At 34.1% G+C, this 23565-nt stretch overlaps 1 protein-coding gene across 1 annotated transcript in view; it reads right to left on the bottom strand.

The window, feature by feature from the left end:
* The window catches only part of LOC149779805 (chloride channel protein C-like), a 96255-nt gene that overhangs the window by 59369 nt on the left and 13321 nt on the right, over window positions 1-23565 (bottom strand). Inside the window, exons 2-4 of the mRNA XM_089936473.1 lie at window positions 17449-17707; window positions 12900-13042; window positions 3801-3930 (exon numbers count right to left, since the gene is read on the bottom strand). Coding sequence (XP_089792599.1) covers window positions 3801-3930; window positions 12900-13042; window positions 17449-17707 — 532 coding nt within the window. The remainder of the gene's footprint in view (window positions 1-3800; window positions 3931-12899; window positions 13043-17448; window positions 17708-23565) is intronic.

The raw sequence follows: 23565 nt of genomic DNA, 5'->3' as shown, positions 1-23565 counted from the left end.
GCACATTTATAGATGAAGTTGTTTAAAGGGTTTCTTTCTCAGAAAAAATTATTTTCATGGCATTTTCTTTTTTAGTAACGGTGGTGTAATATGCACACATTTTAAAGTTCTTCATGCCAGGAAGCTCCCTCTTAATTCTGCTCATATTCTGTCAGGTGTTTCTAAAAAAAAATTAAAAATACTTCATTTAAAGGTTTCTTCTTTATAGTAATGGTGACTATGCCTGATGGCAAATCAGCACAAAACATTTTAATGCCAGATACTTTCTGCCAAGCTTGGATGAAACTGGTCCAGTGGTTTCTCAGAAGATGTGCTGACAACCACATAATGTATGACAGAAACAGGGCAAAAACAGACTCTCTTGGCCTTATGGCTATCTGAACTGAAGTTCTTCAGAAATACAGCAAACAAAACAAAGCCCTGACAGTACCGAATAAATACAACAACACAAAGCAATGACAGTACCTAATAAATTTTATAGACAACAAAACAAAGCCTTGACAGTACCGAATAAATTTGATAACAAAATAAAGCATTGATGATGTCTAATAATTTGTATAGACTACAAAACAGTCTTGATGATACCTAATGAATTTTATAAACAAAATAAAGCCTTCCTGATACCTAATGAATTTTATAAACAAAATAAAGCCTTCCTGATACCTAATAAATTTTATAAACAAAATAAAGCTTTGATGATACCTAATACATTTTATAAACAAAATAAAGCTCTGATGATACCTAATAAATTTTATAAAGAAAATAAAGCCTTGATGATGCCTAATAATTTTTACAGACTACAAAACAAAGTCTTAATGATACCTAATAAATTTTATAAACAAAATAAAGCCTTGATGATACCTAATAAATTTTATAAACAAAATAAAGCTTTGATGATACCTAATAAATTTTATAAACAAAATAAAGCTTTGATGATATCTAATAAATTTTATAAACAACAAAACAAAGTCTTAATGGTACCTAATAAATTCTGGGGTCGATAGAGACTATAAATTTACAATAAATATTATCAAACTGTTGTGGTTTTTTGCAGAAAAAGATCCTTATTCTTGGAGGTTTTCTGATTGTTCGAAAAGGTAGTATTTCAACAATACTGAAATTAAACATTTAACCCTGTCACCAAAAATATAAAAACTGCTAATGGGTCCACAAATGTAATCAGGTAATATACACTAAGGCAAAAAAGCTATCAAATTTCATTCACTGACCACAAATGACTTTTGCTTATTTGTGCTTACAAGTTGACCTAAAACTGTGCAAGTTCAAAATTTAAAGTAAAACAATAAAATATGTACAAAAGCTGAAAACTTCACATTCATACAAAAAAAAGCTTTCCAAAATTTGTCTCAATTAATTTTTGATAACATGTGCCTACATGACTTTTGTCCCCCTTCACCAAATAATGAATTTCTTTTTATAAATGTGCATAAAAAAATTTAAATTAAGGTCATGGTTACAGAACCTAATCAGGTCTTGAGACAGATATAAAACATTTAAATATGAAATCTTCTCTGGATTTGTACAAATGATTTTTTCAGCTATCTTGCTAAATGAAAGTGTGAATAGCAGACAGACAATACACAAAACCAATATCTCCCTCCCTTAGGGTGGGGTGGGATGGGAGGAGGAAATGTAGAGAGAGATAACAAGGTTTGTTACGTTTATAAAAACAGTAAACATTACAGAAAAAGAGTATGTGAAATGATCTCATTTAAACACTGATATATAGACTCATAAAAATTACCAAAAAGAAGATTTTGTAAGTGCCCCAAAAAATTAACAAAAAGAAGATTTTGTAACCATTTACAGCTTTGATGTAATCATGTACTTATTTAACTCCGGTTGTATTCAGTAAAATTTAAGGTAATTTAACTCAGTTAACTAAGGTTGTATTCAGTATAATTTGAGGCAATTTAACTCATTTAACTAAGGTTGTATTCAGTATAAATTGAGGTAATTTAACTCATTTAACTAAGGTTATATTCAGTATAAATTGAGGCAATTTAACTTGTTTAACTAAGGTTGTATTCAGTAAAAATTGAGGTAATTTAACTCATTTAGCTAAGGTTGTATTCAGTATAAATTGAGGTAATTTAACTCATTTAACTAAGGTTGTATTCAGCATATATTTAGGTAATATAACTCATTTAACTAAGGTTGTATTCAGTATAAATTGAAGCAATTTAACTCATTTAACTAAGGTTGTATTCAGTAAAAATTGAGGCAATTTAACTCATTTAACTAAGGTTGTATTCAGTATAAATTGAGGTAATTTAACTTGTTTAACATAGGTTGTATTCAGTATAAATTGAGGTAATTTAACTCATTTAACTAAGGTTATATTCAGTATAAATTGAGGCAATTTAACTTGTTTAACTAAGGTTGTATTCAGTAAAAATTGAGGTAATTTAACTCATTTAGCTAAGGTTGTATTCAGTATAAATTGAGGTAATTTAACTCATTTAACTAAGGTTGTATTCAGCATATATTTAGGTAATATAACTCATTTAACTAAGGTTGTATTCAGTATAAATTGAAGCAATTTGACTCATTTAACTAAGGTTGTATTCAGTATAAATTGAGGCAATTTAACTCATTTAACTAAGGTTATATTCAGTATAAATTGAGGTAATTTAACTTATTTAACTAAGGTTGTATTCAGTAAAATTGAGGTAATTTAACTTATTTAACTAAGGTTGTATTCAGTATAAATTGAGGTAATTTAACTCATTTAACTAAGGTTGTATTCAGCATAAATTGAGGTAATTTAACTTGTTTAACTAAGGTTGTATTCAGTAAAAATTGAGGTAATTTAACTCATTTAACTAAGGTTGTATTCAGCATATATTTAGGTAATATAACTCATTTAACTAAGGTTGTATTCAGTATAAATTGAGGCAATTTAACTCATTTAACTAAGGTTGTATTCAGTATAAATTGAGGTAATTTAACTCATTTAACTAAGGTTATATTCAGTATAAATTGAGGTAATTTAACTCATTTAACTAAGGTTGTATTCAGCATATATTTAGGTAATATAACTCATTTAACTAAGGTTGTATTCAGTATAAATTGAAGCAATTTAACTCATTTAACTAAGGTTGTATTCAGTAAAAATTGAGGCAATTTAACTCATTTAACTAAGGTTGTATTCAGTATAAATTGAGGTAATTTAACTCGCTTAACTAAGGTTGTATTCAGTATAAATTGCGGTAATATAACTTGTTTAACTAAGGTTGTATTCAGTATAAATTGAGGTAATTTAACTCATTTAACTAATGTTGTATTCAGCATAAATTGAGGTAATTTACTCATTTAACTAAGGTTGTATTCAGTATAAATTGAGGTAATTTAACTCTTTTAACTAAGGTTGTATTCAGTATAAATTGAGGTAATTTAACTCGCTTAACTAAGGTTGTATTCAGTATAAATTGAGGTAATATAACTTGTTTAACTAAGGTTGTATTCAGTATAAATTGAGGTAACTGAATTCAATTAACTAAAGATCAGATCAGCATTATTATGACTTTTGATGTATTTTTTTTTGTAACTGATTTATCAAAAGTGCTTCTAAAATTTCCAGCTTATCCCCAACTATGATGAATGTTTTCGAACATATATAGGGCTTTTCCCAGCCAACAAAAAAAGCATTTCTTTCTTATTTCCTCCTTTCTATCCTTTTTCTTCCCAATAGTCTGGTAACCCTGTAAATATCTTTTATATTTCACAGGCAACACCAAACAATGGAGTGAAATGTTGGATGTTCATGGTGATCTTACATGAAGGTACTTCTCTGTTGTCTCCCATTTGAGATCTGATATCACTTCTATGACCTGATGCAGCAGGAACCCGACGACTCCAACTGAGAACCCAATCAATGCCATCATGAACCACACATCCAGGTTCAGACTGAAACAGAAGTATCACAATAATTTCAAAACTGGCACAAAGTGACCGATTTTATCTCTGGATAGTTCTATGTATTGAGAAATTGCTTGCATTTGACCGCTACCAATTTTCATTGCATTCATGTTAGCTACAAATACAAATTTAAAGATGTAATGAATGAAGATCCTTCTGTGGAGACAATAGGACCTGCCTCTCTAATCAACACACTCAAGTATTAGTAACATCCTTCTGTGAAGACAATTGGACCTGCCTCTCTAATCCTCACACTCAAGTACTAGTAACATTCTTCTGTGGAGACAATAGGACCTGCCCCTCTAATCCACACACTCAAGTACTAGTAACATCCACAGAGACAACAGGACCTGCCTCTCTAATCCACACACTCAAGTACTAGTAACATCCTTCTGTGGAGACAATAGGACCTGCCTCTCTAATCCACACACTCAAGTACTAGTAACATCCTTCTGTGGAGACAATAGGACCTGCCTCACTAATCCACAAACTCAAGTACTAGTAACATCCTTCTGTGGAGACAATAGGACCTGCCTCTCTAATCCACAAATTCAAGTACTAGTAACATCCTTCTGTGGAGACAATAGGACCTGCCTCTCTAATCCACAAACTCAAGTACTAGTAACATCCTTCTTTGGTGGCAATAGGACCTGCCTCTCTAATCCACAAACTCAAGTACTAGTAACATACTTCTGTGAAGACAATAGGACCTGCCTCTCTAATCCACAAACTCAAGTACTAGTAACATCCACAGAGACAATAGGACCTGCCTCACTAATCCACAAACTCAAGTACTAGTACTGTAACATCTTTCTGTGGAGACAATAGACCTGCCTCACTAATCCACAAACTCAAGTACTAGTAACATTCTTCTGTGGAGACAATAGGACCTGCCCCTCTAATCCACACACTCAAGTACTAGTAACATACTTCTGTGGAGACAATAGGACCTGCCTCACTAATCCACAAACTCAAGTACTAGTAACATCCTTCTGTGGAGACAATAGAACCTGTCTCACTAATCCACAAACTCAAGTACTAGTAACATACTTCTGTGGAGACAATAGGACCTGCCTCTCTAATCCACAAACTCAAGTACTAGTAACATATTTCTGTGGAGACAATAGGACCTGCCTCACTAATCCACAAACTCAAGTACTAATAACATACTTCTGTGGAGACAATGGGACCTGCCTCTCTAATCCACAAACTCAAGTACTAGAAACATCCACAGAGACAATAGGACCTGCCTCACTAATCCACAAACTCAAGTACTAGTAACATCTTTCTGTGGAGACAATAGACCTGCCTCACTAATCCACAAACTCAAGTACTAGTAACATACTTCTGTGGAGACAACAGTACCTACTTATCCATTCCACAAACTCAAGTCAGGGCTTTCTTTATCAGCCGGGAACTGGGCGATTTGCCTGACTACTTTTACTTTACACCTGGCTACTTTAAAATAACAAACAAACTGCATCCCCATTAGGGGATTAGGGGAGGTCCCTCAAGTCCCCTGCCTACTTTGGCAACTCACCCTCCAATATTAAATCTAATGGAAGGCCCTGCAAGCACTGATAACATCTTTCTGTGGACACGATATGATCCACTTCTCCAATCGACAAGCTAAAGTACTAAACACCTTTTTGTGAAGGCAACAGGATCCACTTGTCCAATCCACAATCTCAAGTACTAAACACCTTTCTGTGGAGACAATAGGACTCACTTGTTCAATCCACAAACTCTTAAGTACTAAATATTTTTTGTGGACACAACATATGACAACAGGGCTGAAGTCCAATCCACAAACTCAAGTATTTGTAACATCTTTCTGTGGATAAAATAGGACCTGCTTCTCCAATCCACAAATCTGAGTAATGATAACATCTTTCTGTGAAGACAGAAGGACCTGTTTCTCCAATCCACATTCCCATAGGGTAAATATTTTCCAGTATACAAAGTTAAAATCAGCAGGTCATATTTTCATTTGTTTAGAGAAATAAAAACAAATAATACATCGAATATACATAATATGGTAAAATAAACCCTCGATATACTGGTGGTTCTTCCTGGGGTTTTCCTGGGTTCTTCCTCCACTATTTATACTGGCTGCCATGTATAGCCTATCTTGTGCTGAAAAATGGCATTAAGTCCTATAATAACAACAAACCCTCGCTCTGATATTTTGTTATTTGGGGAACAAAGAGAAGGTATGTTTTGGGTGAGTTTGTCTCATCCTGGGGTAGGTTAAAATATTTATTTTAATTAATAGTTATATTTCTAAGCAAAACAAATTATGAAAGTAAGTTTCTTTTTGAAATTATATTAGAATTAGTTGCAACAAGTCATTAATTATAAATTAGTGAAAAAAATGTAGCTAACTAGAGAAGCAAGACTTAGTATACCTTATTAATTACAGAACCCATGTGATCTGGAACTACATTATACTGATGTGCTTGTAGAGTGGGAGCACTGTATCTCGTGTATTTTAATAGGCATTATATTTATTCATTCAATTTTATATTATATTGAAATGAACTAAATAGTGAGACAAATGACAATGCATTCTAAAGGCGTAACTGTAAATTTTGACAAACAATTTCCTTGCTCAGAGAAGACTGTTCTAGTTAAATCCTAGTCATTACTAAAAATTTGGAAAACAGTTAAATCATATCAAAAGTCCTTACTACAGTACACTAGCCTATCATATCAAAAGTCGATACTACAGTACACTAGCCTATCATATCAAAAGTCCCTACTACAGTACACTAGCCTATCATATCAAAAGTCCCTACAACAGTATACTAGCCTAGCATATCAAAAGTCCCTACTACAGTACACTAGCCTAGCATATCAAAAGTCCCTACTACAGTACACTAGCCTATCATATCAAAAGTCCCTACTACAGTACACTAGCCTATCATATCAAAAGTCCCTACTACAGTACACTAGCCTATCATATCAAAAGTCCCTACTACAGTACGCTAGCCTATCATATTAAAAGTCCCTACTACAGTACACTAGCCTATCATATCAAAAGTCCCTACTACAGTACGCTAGCCTATCATATTAAAAGTCCTTACTACAGTACGCTAGCCTATCATATTAAAAGTCCCTACAACAGTACACTAGCCTATCATATCAAAAGTCCCTACTACAGTATGCTAGCCTATCATATTAAAAGTCCCTACTACAGTACACTAGCCTATCATATCAAAAGTCCCTACTACAGTACACTAGCCTATCATATCAAAAGTCCCTACTACAGTACACTAGCCTATCATATCAAAAGTCCCTACTACAGTACGCTAGCCTATCATATTAAAAGTCCTTACTACAGTACTGTAGCCTAATACTCCTCTGTACAAATGTATAGAGTCATTGCCTATTAATGCGATCAAGTTTTCCTCCTGCAACTTTGTTGTAGACATAAATCTGTCCTTGAAAAGAACATGAATTCAATGTACCATATACACTTGCTTGTAAGTCAAGTCCAACTGCAAACAAAATAGACCCTGATCTGCTAGCCTATAATTCACTGGCAGAATAAAGTCTATATATTTTGTTCTACTGATTACTAACAACAAACTCCACAGACCAGGCCTGCTGGGGACTTATGTGATGGCAAGGCTGGGTCTATGCAGTAAGTAATTGGACAGAGTATATATACACTGCATATAAATTATCACCCTTATCATTTCATAGTCAAACCAGCATGTAAAAATGGAGAAGAAGGAATCAGAAATATAAATCTAGACTTTATATTCAATATTATTGTGATTTTTACACACAAAAATTGTGCTTTATATTAATAAAATTTTGTGCAAATAATATTTACATACTATTCTCAAACATATTCTGTGTAAAAGTGACATCCCAAGGAATGACAGTGTGTCATCATAAGGTATGAATCGAGGTTTAAAGGAACAGCATCATGATCATGGCTTTATGGTGTTGAATTGAGGTCCAAAAATGTAAATATAAAGAATTAATGAACAGTAGATAATGGCAATATGCATGCTGGTATCTAGGAATTCAGTGTTACTGTATGCATGTTGGTATCCAAGAATTCAGTGTTACTGTATGCATGTTGGTATCCAAGAATTCAGTGTTACTGTATGCATGTTGGTATCCAGGAATTCAGTGTTACTGTATGCATTTTGGTATCCAAGAATTCGGTGTTACTGTATGCATGTTGGTATCCAGGAATTCAGTGTTACAATACACATGTTGGAATCCAGGAATTCAATGTTACAGTATGCACGTTTGTATCCAGGAACTCAGTGTTACTGTATGCATTTTGGTATCCAGAAACTCAGTGTTACAGTATGCATGTTGGTATCCTGAAACTCAGTGTTACTGTATGCATTTCAGTATCCAGAAACTCAGTATTACAGTATGCATGTTGGTATCCAAGAATTCAGTGTTACAGTATGCATGTTGGTATCCAGGAATTCAGTGTTACAGTATGCATGTTGATATCTTATAAATCATTGTTGCAGTATGCATGCTGACATCCAGGAATTCAGTGTTATGGTATTCATGTTGATATCCTTTAAATCAGTGTTGCTGTATGCATGCTGATATCCAGGAATTCAGTGTTACAATATGCATGTTGGTATCCAGGAATTCAGTGTTACAATATGCATGTTGGTATCCAGAAATTCATTGTTGCAGCATACATGTTGATATGCTTTAAATCAGTTTTCAAGTATGCATGTTGGTATCATTTAAATCAGTGTTCAAGTATGGAAGCTTAATATTTTGTTGTGAATAATTAATGTTTGTTTCCATCAATTTTATTTCAGAATCAGAATATTCCAGTGTAATGAATATTCTTACAATGAGAGATGACTGTACAATAAATGTTCTTGCAATGAGAGATGACTGCAATGAATATTCTTGCAATGTGAGATGACTGTACAATGACTTCTTTTGCAATGAGAGATGACTGTATATTGAATGTTCTTGCAAAAAGAAATGACTGCAATGAATATTCTTGCAATGAGATGACTATAATGAATGTTACTCAATGAGAGATGACTGTACAATGAATGTCCTTGCAACAATTGATGACTCTACAATGAATGTTCTTGAAACAAGAGATGACTGATGAATGTTCTTGCAATGAGAGATGACTATACTAAATGTTCTTGCAATGAGAGATGACTATAATGAATGCTCTTGCAGTAAGAGATGACTGTATAATGAATGTTCTTGCAATGAGAGATGACTATAATGACTGTTCTTGCAATGAGAGATGACTATAATGACTGTTCTTGCAATGAGAGATGACTATCATGAATGTTCTTGCAATGAGAGATGACTATCATGAATGTTCTTGCAATGAGAGATGACTATCATGAATGTTCTTGCAATGAGAGATGACAATAATGAATGTTATTGCAATGAGATGAATGTTCTTGCAATGAGTGATGACTGTATAGTGAATGTTCTTGCAATGAGAAATGATTGTATAATGAATGTTCTTGCAGTAAGAGATGATTTTATAATGAATATTCTTGCAATGAGAGACAAATATATAATGAATGCTCTTGCAATGAGATGACTATAATGAATGTTCTTGCAATGAGATGACTGTATAGTAAATGTCTTTGCAGTGAGAGATGACTGTATAATGAATATTCTTGCAATGAGAGATGACTGTATAATGAATGTTCTTGCAATGGGCCACATGGTCAAAAAATTTAAAGTTTGTGGGATATATATATATATATATATATATATATATATATATATATATATATATATGCATATATAAATATGCATATACAGGGCTCGAATTTAACACAAATTTCTAAATTTCTTTGTAGCCAGCAGGGCTAGTATATTGAGAAATTTACTAGTCCTGCCAAATCTTTACTAGTCCTGTTCACAAGACAATGTCACACAGCTTTCATGTACGTCTACTGATTAAATTTTAAAGTTCAAACAACCCGCATCAAAACTGGATGTTTTCTGTGTGTTTGTTTTTGCGAATTGCGTATACCAGTTACACCACATAAAGTTCCTTTCCTCATGATAATTCAGCCATTCCCTGTCTTTTGTCCATTTCTTCTGAAACTTTCCATTATGCTTTTCCCATCATTATTCCTCATCATTCTCATTCAACTTTTGCTTTTTTTCCAGTGGCTGAACACCTTCTATCAAATGCCACATTTTGCCTGTCTTATAAGTAGGGAATTGTGCCTTGTTTTGAAATACGTGATGTTATAGTATAGCTGACGTGAATTATTTAAAGCAAGCAAAGGAATGGCACAGTGTCCTTTATATAAGAAAGTCAGAGCAAGAAACACGTTTCAAAACACGTAATTTTGCCCCCTCCTACAATTAAATGGACTCTCCCTAACAAAGACTTAACTTCAGCGGATGTTCTGCATGATCAAAGCAGTGGCTATTGTAAACACTGTTATAAAATATTAGCATCAGAAGATAGTGTTAGTTTCAGCTTGGAAAAGGTGTGTTCCCATCAAACGAAGCCATCTGACACTCGGTGCGTTGTATTTAACAGCTCCAATTACAGTATCATAAGTCATAAGTTTGGTAATTGTTCCTAATTAATCGAACCTCAATGTATTGTTGAAATTAATAATAAGGCGGAAAATTTTCAAATCTTAGATGCCCATGCTCAGAGATTTTAATTCCCAACAAATGTACGGGATTCTGCTTGGATATCTCCATGTGTATTCAATTATTTGTTCACTCTTGTAAGGGAAAAATATAAAAACTATTCTTATCATCATAGAAAAAGGAGTTGTATGGAAATGATGTGTCAATAATGTAATCGTAATAAACTGATCTAATTCTTATTATTATTTAGATGGAAATGTAAAATATTTAGTTTCCTGTTTGTGACTGTTGGAGCATTTGGTACACGAGCAAAATAAAGAACCTTAAACAAAACATGTGCAAACCAATTTCTTTGAATAGTTTTTGGCGTGTTCTTTTGCGTGGTATACCGCTTTGTAGTTTGTTACTGTGGTCGAGTGAATAAAGTGTACTACCATGTCATTTTTTCATTTAATTCATTATCAGATTAATTAGGATCAATTACCAAACTTCCGTTGTTAATGACGGGACCATAATTTGCGCTGTTAAGTGAAATGTACAAAATCGAATGGATTCTTGTTATAGAAACGCACCTTTCTGAGGCAGAAATTGACTTCATCTTCTCATGCTAATATTTTATGACTGTGTTTACAATAGCCACTGCTTTGATTCTACAGAACATCTGCTAAGTCAAGTCTTTATTAAGGAATGGCATAAATAAACGCTGACTATTGATAACTGAGACTTACTAGCCCATCGGACTATTAACATTATGAAAGTTACTAGTCCGACAAGAAATCTGCTAGCCTACCACTAATTTCGAGCCACATATATATATATATATATATATATATATATATATATATATAGTAATTATAATTATTGAACTTTTTCTAAGAGTGTGGACCACTAATAATGACCCTCAGGTAGCTGTACAACTCTGGCTTGGATAAGATAAACGATAGTGAATTGATCTATCATAATTACCTTGATATAACACTCTGGTTTAGATAAAATGAACATTACTGAATTGATCTATCATAATTACCTTGATATAACACTCTGGTTTGGATAAAATGAACATTACTGAATTGATCTATCATAATTACCTTGATATAACACTGGTTTAGATAAAATGAACATTACTGAATTGATCTATCATAATTACCTTGATATAACACTCTGGTTTAGATAAAATGAACATTATTGAATTGATCTATCATAATTACCTTGATACAACACTGGTTTAGATAAGAAGAACATTACTGAATTAATCTATCATAATTACCTTGATATAACACTCTGATTTTGATAAAAAGAACATTACTGAATTGATCTATCATAATTACCTTGATACAACACTCTGGTTTAGATAAGAAGAACATTACTGAATTAATCTATCATAATTACCTTGATATAACACTCTGATTTTGATAAAAAGAACATTACTGAATTGATATATCATAATTGCCTTGATATAACACTCTGGTTTAGATAAAATGAACATTACTGAATTGATCTATCATAATTACCTTGATACAACACTCTGGTTTAGATAAGAAGAACATTACTGAATTGATCTATCATAATTACCTTAATATAACACTCTGATTTTGATATAAAGAACATTACTGAATTGATCTATCATAATTACCTTGATATAACACTGGCTTAGATAAAACAAACATTACTGAATTGATCTATCATAATTACCTTGATATAACACTCTGGTTTAGATAAAATGAACATTACTGAATTGATCTATCATAATTACCTTGATATAACACTCTGGTGTAGATAAAATGAACATTACTGAATTGATATATCATAATTGCCTTGATATAACACTCTGGTTTAGATAAAATGAACATTTCTGAATTGATCTATCATAATTTACCTTGATATAACACTCTGGTTTAGATAAAATCAACATTACTGAATTGATCTATCATAATTACCTTGATACAACACTCTGGTTTAGATAAGAAGAACATTACTGAATTAATCTATCATAATTACCTTGATATAACACTCTGATTTTGATAAAAAGAACATTACTGAATTGATCTATCATAATTACCTTGATATAACACTCTGGATTAGATAAAATGAACATTACTGAATTGATCTATCATAATTACATTGATACAACACTCTGGTTTAGATAAGAAGAACATTACTGAATTGATCTATCATAATTACCTTGATATAACACTCTGATTTTGATAAAAAGAACATTACTGAATTGATCTATCATAATTACCTTGATATAACACTCTAGATAGAGAATAAGCACTTTTCATTCAAATCACAGATGAAACAAATAAAGCAAACTTTGATTTTCTGGTGCATTTTGTAACAGATCTAAATCTCCACATAGTTACCTAGACACTCGTTGTCTTTTGACCCATTTCTTGAAGATGTCACTCTGTGAAGGGAGGTAATCCAGGCTTTCAAAAGCTCCCAGAGCCTCTTTTTCCTTCTCCGTATATTTGTGGGGAATGTTGACTGACTCAATGTCTCTGCCCTGAAAGAAATAACCCCAATATATATTTGTTTAAAAAAGCTCTTGATAGGTTTTGACATTTTCTTTAAAGTTTTTTTTCACATTCTTATCATTGATGTCCACATGGAACAACAAAAACATAGACTCAACCTTTATTGCAAATTTTCTGACATAAGTAAATCTTTGTCAACTCCTAAATTATCTCCTTACTTACCACAAGTAGCTTAATCTGAAAATTATGAAACAATGACAAATCAGAAATAATAAATAAACAAGAGTTTGAAGAACAGACTGATGCTCTCCTGGCTGAAAAGAATGTCCAGGTATTCAAAATAAGCCCACTTCTTTCTTTTAACTATTGAGTGTTTCAACAATCTATCCTTCAGCAATATGATTTTCAAATTAACAGCTGAGTGTTGAAACCATTTATGATATTCTTCAGCAGTAACAAGATTTTCATATCAGTAGCTGTCATGGACATACTGGACTTCTGACTGGCACCAAGGATAAAGAAGACATGATTAGAAGTTTTTAGTAAAAACCCTATGCTGTAATGACCATCCATTCAGATGGATTGGCAATGGCTATTGTGGCAGCCATAATGGATGTTATATTAATTTCCTTTAGAACTAACATGGCATTAATAAGAAGTCTATTCATGAAAACCCCATGTTGATATAGCCATCCACTTGGAAGGAGTAGATATGTATGTCTATTGGTGAAAACCCCATGTTGATATAGCCATCCACTTGGAAGGTATAGACATAACAACAGTTTCAATACGGCCACCATGATGGCCATACTGAGGTCAGTCAATTTCATTTAAGACTGGCTAGACATCATAAAAACTCTTCTGAAAACCCCATGTCAAAATGACTTTCCATTTAAAAGGAGTATCAAAAACAAGATTTTCAAGCTGACCAAATATCGGATATCAAATCAGCACAATTTTAATTTAGCAAAATATTATAAGAAGACTTCAGTGAAATCCTCAAACTGATATGACCATTATGATAGGAGAATTAGTTAAAACAAGATTTTCAATCTGATTGATGTGGCAGCCATATTAGCAATGAAATTAGCACCATTTTCATTTATGATTAACTAGAAGTCGTACAAAGCATTGTGTTGAAAACATCATCTGACTTTCCATTCAAGAGGAGTAGTGGCAATAAAGATCAGCACCATTTTTAATAGGCACAACTGGACATCGTGTTTTGGTGAAAACCCTACCTCAATAAGACATTCCATTCAGAAGTAGTAACAATAAAGTAATATTCAAGATGGCCACTGTGGTGGCCATATTGGACATCAGATTGGTACCATTTTCATTCATGGCCAACTTGGCATAATAAGGTGTCTTTTATTGAAAGCCTCATGTTGATATGACCATCTTTTCAGAAATAGTAGTGATAGCAAAATATTCATGATGGCCACTATGTGTTGGTCATATTGGATGTCCCATCAACACAATTTTCATTGAGGAGGAAGCTGGACATGAAAAGAAAATGCACTGTCAATATGACTTCATGTTTAGGACCTACAATAATAATATTTTTAAGATGGCTGCCATGGCATCCATCTTGGACATCAGATTACTGCCATTTTTATTTAGGACCAACTAGACATTAAAGAAGTCTTTCTGTGAAAACCCCATGTTGATAAGACCATCCAGGCAGTATGAGTAGCGATAATAAGACTGGATGTGTGAGCAATACCTCTTTTATTTAGACCACATGATGAATGTGTGTGAGTATAGTTTCATTGTAATTATCCAAGTAGTTTAGGAAGAACAGTGGTAATGAATGGACAGGCATGCATGATGTATGGACAACATGCTATCCCATCAGCGTTCCTAGTCCAAGACCAGTAGAGCTAAAAATTATATCCTATGACCTAATTGTTTTTTAAAAAAATATATTAGCTACTGTAAGCAATATGTTCTATTTTGCTTCATTCTGCATGAGCTAATTAATGTTCCACATATATTAGCCTTTGCGTATAATCAACACACAACTCTTGGAGGTTTGTTTGTTGCATGTTTTTCTTGTCTTGAAAGAATATTTCATTTTAAAGCAAACTACTGTGATTTCAATGTATTTTTGTACCTTTATATATATTACTTACTAAATTAATTGCAGAAAAAACATTAATGTTGGCATGGACTTTATAAAAATGTTGGTCAATTGCTTTGGCACTTGGAAATATAATAAGTTATGAACAAATTATTACACAGTCAGGGCTTGAAATTCTTATTGCAATTTTCTGACAAAATATGATAGAAAGATATAGATCTGTGTGCCATTTCTAGTGCACATTTATTTCAGGATATACATAGTATTTTAGACATTTTTCAACTCTTGGAAGTGGTTGTAACAAGAGGCTCAAGTGGATTCTTGATCATTCACCTGGCTAATATCTACGTCAAAAGTCAAAGGTAAAGGCAGCTGGATACGAAATCTTGGTTATTATGATGATTGCTGACATTTAGAAGTTTTAATATTTTTTCTTGTCTATTTTAACAAAAAATTTGAGAGCATTTGCATGATGTTGTCCTGTAATGGCAGTAACTGCATCAACTCCAAGTTTAAGTTTCTGTGCAAGTCCAGTACTTTGAAAATGGCATGTAACCATGTTCTGTGGAAGACTTGTTAGTAACAGTGATTATTTTTTATAGCGACAATGTCTATAATTGATACTGATAGTGGCTATATTTGATAGTGATGGTGTCTATATCTAACACTGACAGTGGCTTGCTAGTGACAGTGGCTTTATTTGAATGTGACAGTGTCCATAATTAATAGTGACAGTGGCTTGCTAGTGACAGTGGCTTTATTTGAATGTGACAGTGTCCATAATTATTAGTGACAGTGGCTATATTTCACAGTGACAGTGCCTATTTTTGATAGTGGATCATCATCCTTAATATAAATTTGAAATGCCTCCATTGCTGGGGTTTTTCTGCAAAATTCTATTCAGTGCTTTCTTATAGAAGCAGTTGTTTCAAGATTCTCTAATTTTAGTTGTTCTTGTTGTGGGGTTTAATGCCATTTTTCAGCACACGATAGGCTATACATGGCAGCCAGTATTAATGGTGGAGGAAGAACCCGGGAAAACCCTGGAAAGAACCAATGACCCAAAAGAAGCTACTGGCAAGCTTTCTAACATACCCACGTTGACTGAATTCGAGACTCAAACCAACGCAGATAGAGGTGAGATGGCAGTGATCCATAACAGAAAGCGCTTTAGACCACTCGGCTACTCGGGGCCTCCTAATTTTAGTATGGGCAAGCATACTTTAGACTTGATATTATTTGTCTCTGACTTTAGCACAAGTAATATGGGTCATGTAGGCATTCAACACTGACTAATTCAGTAAAGGGTCTAATTTTGTAGAATTTGATTCTACATACCTTTAAGCAGCAAGTATTCACTTCATTTGGATTCATATACATCCATACAGCTTTAGAAGGTCATTATTTAGACACCCTTATAGGTGCATATGGCAAAATCAATGTTAAAGTACGTAGACAATTTTGGACAAAATGAACCTAAAAGTGTGATCCAGTACAATCTGGATTGAATGTCACATGCAGTAATAAATTTGCAAAACCCTTGATTTTGACAATTCCACTCAATGAGCTCTTATTTTGACCCAAGTTTAGTACAGGGCCACCATTGTAAAAGTCCATAGTGATAGACAATTTTTGTCTCGAATCTCTTGGTAATAGTTAAGGTACAGAGCATTCAATAATCAGGATTGAATAGACTTTGGTTAAATAAAATTAGTGTTCAATTTTAAAAGAAAAATGTAGAATGAATAAATGTGCATACATGACCAATATGACTTGTACAATAAATGGGTTGCAATGCCAGGATTATTTCAGTCAAAAGTCTGTTAAATTCTGTACACAGAATTACTTTAAGAGTTTCTATTTTAAATTAACAGTGGCCATAAAAGATTACTGATCAGAATCATTTGTACAAATTTAAAGACTTTGATGCCAGAATGCCTTCTTTGAAATTGGTCAACAGTTTTTGGTCAAATACTGTTCAGCCGTTTTTGAACAGCAACTTAAATATTAATAGACTTTCAGAAGCAGTGGACTAGCTGATTGGCATAATTTGTATAAACATGAAAAGCCTTTATGCTGAAATGTTCTCTGTCAAATTTGGTTAAAACAGTTCCAGCAATGTTTAACACGAAGTTGAAAACTGCAACTTTTGTATTAAGTTGACAGACAAAAAGCAACACAACAGTCTCACTTTGCCTCATGGCCAGTAAAAAAAATTAAAATGGATTAAAGCACAAAATATGACATTGCTGAAATGAAATTTGTAAACGTTTTATGCCTGAAAAAATTGTAAATGTGATTGCATTTATAACAAATAATTCTGATGGCAAATGTCATGAATAAGAAACAAACCTGCTCCAGGAAGCTATAACGATCATCAGGAGCATGATGGTTTTCAAGTTCTGGCATATCCTTGGCAACTCCATATTTGGATAACTTCTTTTGCGGAACTGACCTCATTGGCATCGACTGTGCTGACACTGAATGCTTTTGTGATGCATGTCTTGGTATTGGTTGCATTTCAGGTACTTCATCCAGTGTCCCCTCATCTTCAGTGTTAATAGTGTCTGGAGGGTCATCCACAGGTACATATGCACTCATGTCTTTGGAGCTGAAATCAAGAAAAACAAATTTACACAGCGGCCAGGACACGCATGTCAAGTCCAAGCTCATGGTACCACCTTGAAAACCTGTGACTTTGACTCCAAGATCAAAGGAGGGAAAAGAGTGCATCACTGAATGAAGTCTCAACTTGACAATGATTCTTTTATGGGATTAAAAAACTCAAACCAAACCACGTAAACAAACAATTGAAGTTGCTAGCTCTGTTGCAAGAGAAACATTTACTGCTGTTCTTGTTTTCTCAGTAATTTACACAAATATGGTGAATATAACAATGGAGAAGGGTTCTGAAGAAAGTGGAAAGCAGTAAGTTATCAACCACCATACTGTAAGTTAGAACTAGGGAAATGGTAAGAAATTTACTCAGATGCATATAACTGGGATCCTGCTTCACCCACTCCCACCCCTATGATGGATATCACTCAAGTAAAACAAGAGTACAAGGAATAGCACATTGGGTACGTGCCCCATGTTCTTTATGTAGACAGCTGGAATTTATTGTAACAGAAACCATCTGTCTTCTCTCAGTCTGTCACCTTGAACTTTGACACTTTGATCCCCAAACTGTTTGTCACGTTTGCTCAGTGTCAGTTCACAAGTCGTGTATAAACTAAGGTATTAGTACAAGCAATGTTTGATGTCTGAACATAGCCACAGGCTAGAGTTAATCTCTTATACAAGGTTACCTTGACCAGAGTTAAGATTCAACACTTGGATTGGCACAAGTTTTAGATCAAGCGATTTCCCACATATGTGTTACAAAGATCAGAGGAACCCATGAGAACCGGGGGATGTTCTAAATCCATCCCCACATGGAAAGACAGCGAGAAGGACATTGTCTGCTAAGTTTGATTGGATCGAATCAAAGAGACATCCAATCGGAATTGAGATGGAGGGTGTGATAACAATTTCTATTCGAAATATAACTTCTAACTAGCAAGCAAAATTTTAGTTCTCCTGGGAAGATCCCTGAGCAAATAGGATTACTGTGAGAAAGCTACTCGTAATTTGGCAGGAAAACTTAGAAACAGATTCAAAGGAAAGACAAAGCTTCGTAAAGTTCAGTAAGTTATTTGTTCAATTTTTGCAGAATATTATGGCATTGTAATTGTAATTATGTGTAATATGTATACTTAATTGATAGGATCATTTAGTACATAGATTTACCTTTGTAGTGTTTAATTTACATGCGTACTTGAGAAATGAGCTTGAGTATTATGTAGAGAATTATGTAGATTGTTAGCTTGAGGTCAGAATTAATTTTGTAATTCGGTATTAGATTGCTTCATAGTAAACTAGTGCATTTATTCATGTGATCTATTAGATTTTACACATGCTTGAATTGTGAGTCTGGAAAACGGTTGAAGTGTGTAAGATTAGTTAATATGGATGTACGGATATATCAGAGCATGGGTATTTGAATATTTGTGTACTTTGTATGAGTTGTAATGTAAAGAAATATGTCTGACTGTTGTGATATTTAGTATAATGGGATTAGGAATATGTACTGATGTGATGCAATTTATCGATGTATGTATGAGAAGTAACTGATACTGTGCTTTTATTACAACATTGTTTTACCATACAAGAATGTATGAGTATTTTGATGATAAAGAATGTGTGACTGAAGAAATTTAATAGCCATTATCTGATGACAGTCTGGGTGTAGTGTGAGATGAGAGGGCTAAGGAAAATATTATACCATCCTAGTGTTTTCACAGGAAGCTTTGAGGGACAGAACTTCTGGTTCAGATAGGTCCTGAGTCTCTAAGAGGGGAGACGGAAGTGAGACTAGCAGAGCAGTCAGAGTCAACAAGTGTAGTTAATATAGAGTCGAGGAGGAGGAGGAAAAGGAATCAAGGAGGAGAAAGTGGAGAAGTATAGAGAAGTTGAGGAGGAGAAAGAATCTGGAGAAAATTTGGAATATTAGGAGAAGGAATTGGAGGAATACGACAGAAGAATACACAGATGAGTAGAATACAAGGACAGGTGGAAAGCTATCTCACACTACAAATCAAATGATGTAATAGGCTATCACAGGGTCGAGCGGAGAGTACATGGTAAATTTTAATCATTGGATTACTGAACTGTCATTAAATTGTTATTACCTGAATTTCACTTTTTTGTATATTCAATCATTTAACTGTCGGCATTGCTGACTGGGGGCTCAGAGCTTTAAATCTATCTTCACTAATTTAACTTCCAACCAAAATCGAGCCTGGGTGGGACTTCTAAAATAATTTAAATACAAAAACTGGAAGCATCCCACCCCATACCTACCACAGTGATGGAATAACAAACCCCAAGCGCTATACCGTTACACTTGTTCCTGATGACATGTGCAAGTTATCCCAAAGTTTGATTCAGATATTTCATACAGAGCTAATGTTACTGTGCAGAAAATGTTCTTTCTTAGGGGGCTTGTGACCTTGACTTTTGACCTGTTGACTCCAAAATCAATAGATTTCTTCCTAACATCACTTGCAAACCATTCACAAAGATGGTAAACTCAGATAATGGAGAACTCATTTACTGCATGGATTCCATTTTTGTCCCTTCAGTCAATGACCTAAACTTCTGAACTTTTGTGCCCAAAACAAACAGGGTTCTTTCTTAAGCAAAGTGGATGAATATACACAGTCTGATAACTGATACTGATGAAGAACTCAAATTATTCTGCAAACACCATCTTTCTTCTTTCATCAAGTGACCTTGACCTTTGAGCTTAAAATCGATAACTTACCCTAAATGCAAGCCATCCACAAAGTTTACCAAATGTAGAGGTGAAGAAATTGGATTATGAAGCAGAAACCATTTTTCTTCATTCATTTACAATGACAATAATCTATAACTTTTCAACCCTGAAATCAATAACGTACTTCCTACCCCAAGTGCAAGTAATGCATTAAGTTTGGTAACTCAAAATTGTGGGGAACATGTTTTTTCTGGGTAGAAACCACTGTCCTTCTTTCGGTTACAGCAACCTTGACCTTTCAACTGTTACGCCTGAAATCAGTACAGTTCTTCCTTACTCCACGTGCAAGCCATCTGCAAAGTTTGGCAGCTGCAGATAGTTGACAACTAAATAGCATTTTAAAGTATTCCATAAAAACAGCAGGACAATATGCATTCAGACAATTCCATATTACATTTCTTCACCTGCTTGACAAAGACGGTAATGAGTCAAATAAAATTTAAAGATCACAGTGATTTGTTGAAATGCACATATTACGATGAAAACTGTAACAAGTACAAAGTTTTCTGGTGAATGACAGAATACTACGACTCGTTCCATTCACAATAATCATCCAGCCAAAGTCAAAAAGAGCAGTGACTTAATCAAAAATTGCGAGAAGCATAATGATTTGCCAAAATGTGCATCTTCAGGGTATTACCATAATGCATCCAAACTTCACTGTGATATATCAAATCCAAGAGACAAGTTGCATTCATGAGATTCTGTCACAATGCATTCAGTTACAAGAAATATGGAGCAATGACTCTAACAAATATAGTAGGAGTACATTAATTTCATTATATGTAACCAAAACATGTATAAAGTTTCATAGTGATCCATTCGAAATCAAGACTAGGTATGAGTGTTCAGAATGTTCTGTCATAGAATACAGCAAACTTCAAGTCAAAAAAGGGCAACAACTCTAACAACAAGAGACCTGATATTGTGTCATAGACTACAGCAAACTTCAAGACAAAAAAAGGCAACAACTCTAACAAGAGACCTTATATTTTTTGCTCAGCTTGTGATGAAATTTCACAAAAGCATTGGAACTGTAGATGGGAAAGAAAGGTTTGGTACATGTAGCTGCCACATTGTCTATTAATGTTGGTGTGATTTATCTTCATTCCTAAAAGTTGCATATAGCATCACTTTCTTGCATAAAATGGACAAGTCATTTATACAACCAGCATTGTCCACTGCATTTATCCCAGTATATGGGGGCCTGACCCTAGTCAATAACTTGGAAACCCTAACCTACTAAATTTATCCCAGCTGCTGGGGACTTGGCCCTAATTCAGAACTTAGAAACCTTACTCACTGCATTTATTCCAACCCCTAGGGATTTGGTCCTAATTCATAACTTATAAATACTAACCCACTGCATTTATCTCAGCCCCTGGAGACATGGCACTAATTCATAACTTAGAAACCTAACCCACTGTATTTGCCCCAGAGCCTTGGGGATTGGCCCTGATTCAGAACTTAAGTCTCCATTCATAGCCCAATCCATAAAGTAATTACACTATCATGGAATTACAAAGGGGAATTAATCTTCAAGTATATACACTTACATGGCATTACAAGGGGAGATAATCTTACAGTATATACAATTACTTGGTATAACAAGGGAAGTTAATCTTAAAGTACAAACACTGACATAGTATTACAAGGGGAGTTAATCTTAAAGTATACAGACTTGCATGGCATTACAAGGGTAGTTAATCTGTGTGTGTCTGTGATTTGGATTTTTAATGTAGCTTTACCAATTATTCAGTGATATTGCTACTATGTCTGCAGTGTGGCAGTTTAAAGTGATGTCTAGCACTGGGGCATCATGCCGCAGACATACAGCATGATGTCCCACCAAGTCACATTATCCTGATACCAAGTCTTTGATACGACTCGGCCCAGGTTAGAACCTGCGACCTCCTGCATCCAAGGCAGATGTTCTAACCAGTAGGCCACCCGAGTGGTTGGTAGTTAATCTGTGTTGTTAGCATTGATTTCAGTCTCTATCTTTAAACATATATGGGCCATACCGGATCATAACCTGTTTCAGTCCCACAGACTAACCAGCCTGGACTGACAACCAAAATTCAATCAGGACTGTTTACAGTTCAAGAGTTTCATTATCCTAAGCAAAGCATATTGGGTTTGTATTAATTGTTAAAATTAAAAGATACAACAGATACCTCTACAATAATGTAGGAGTAATAGCAATGAATATATCGCACAGTGCATGTCATATTATACAAACAAATCATTCATATGGCAATACAGTAATTTGTTTCACCAAACGTGCTTCAAAATGTGGTCACGGTTTTACTAATAATTTTCTAAAAATAAATGCATAAAGAGATGCAAAACCAGGTTTGGCTGGCCTAAGCCCACTGCAAAATGCTTTTCCTTGTGATTGTAGTGTTTGCTGGCCAAAGCCCACTTTAAAGTATTTTGCTTAGTGACTGTAGTTTTGACAAAGCCCTCTTTAAAGTATTTTGCTTAGTGACTGTAGTTTTGACAAAGCCCTCTTTAAAGTATTTTGCTTAGTGACTGTAGTTTTGACAAAGCCCACTTTAAAGTATTTTGCTTAGTGACTGTAGTTTTGACAAAGCCCACTTTAAAGTATTTTGCTTAGTGACTGTAGTTTTGACAAAGCCCACTTTAAAGTATTTTGCTTAGTGACTGTAGTTTTGACAAAGCCCACTTTAAAGTATTTTGCTTAGGGACTGTAGTTTGGCAAAGCCCACTTTAAAGTATTTTGCTTAGTGACTGTAGTTTTGACAAAGCCCACTTTAAAGTATTTTGCTTAGTAACTGTAGTTTTGACAAAGCCCACTTTAAAGTATTTTGCTTAGTGACTGTAGTTTTGACTAAGCTCACTCTATAATGTATTTCCTAGTGGATATTGTGTTGCTGGACTAACCCCACTTTATAGGTTTTTGCCTTGCTGCTGTAGTTTTGGCTCACCTAAGCATATTTTAATGTGTTTTCCAAGTGGCTGTAGTGTTACTTGTTACAGTGCTATTTTATGTTTTTCTCTAGTTTAAATTGTAAGTCATTTATCGTTACTGTATGCTGTTATTTTTCAAAGAATGCTTTGTTGAAATT

The sequence above is a fragment of the Sinohyriopsis cumingii genome, chromosome 16 (genome assembly GCF_028554795.1).
Source record: "Sinohyriopsis cumingii isolate HCF-2022 chromosome 16, ASM2855479v2, whole genome shotgun sequence".
NCBI classification, from domain to species: Eukaryota; Metazoa; Mollusca; class Bivalvia; order Unionida; family Unionidae; genus Sinohyriopsis; species Sinohyriopsis cumingii.
Note: the sequence above shows the minus strand (reverse complement) of the source record. Positions and strands in the feature narration are given on the sequence as shown.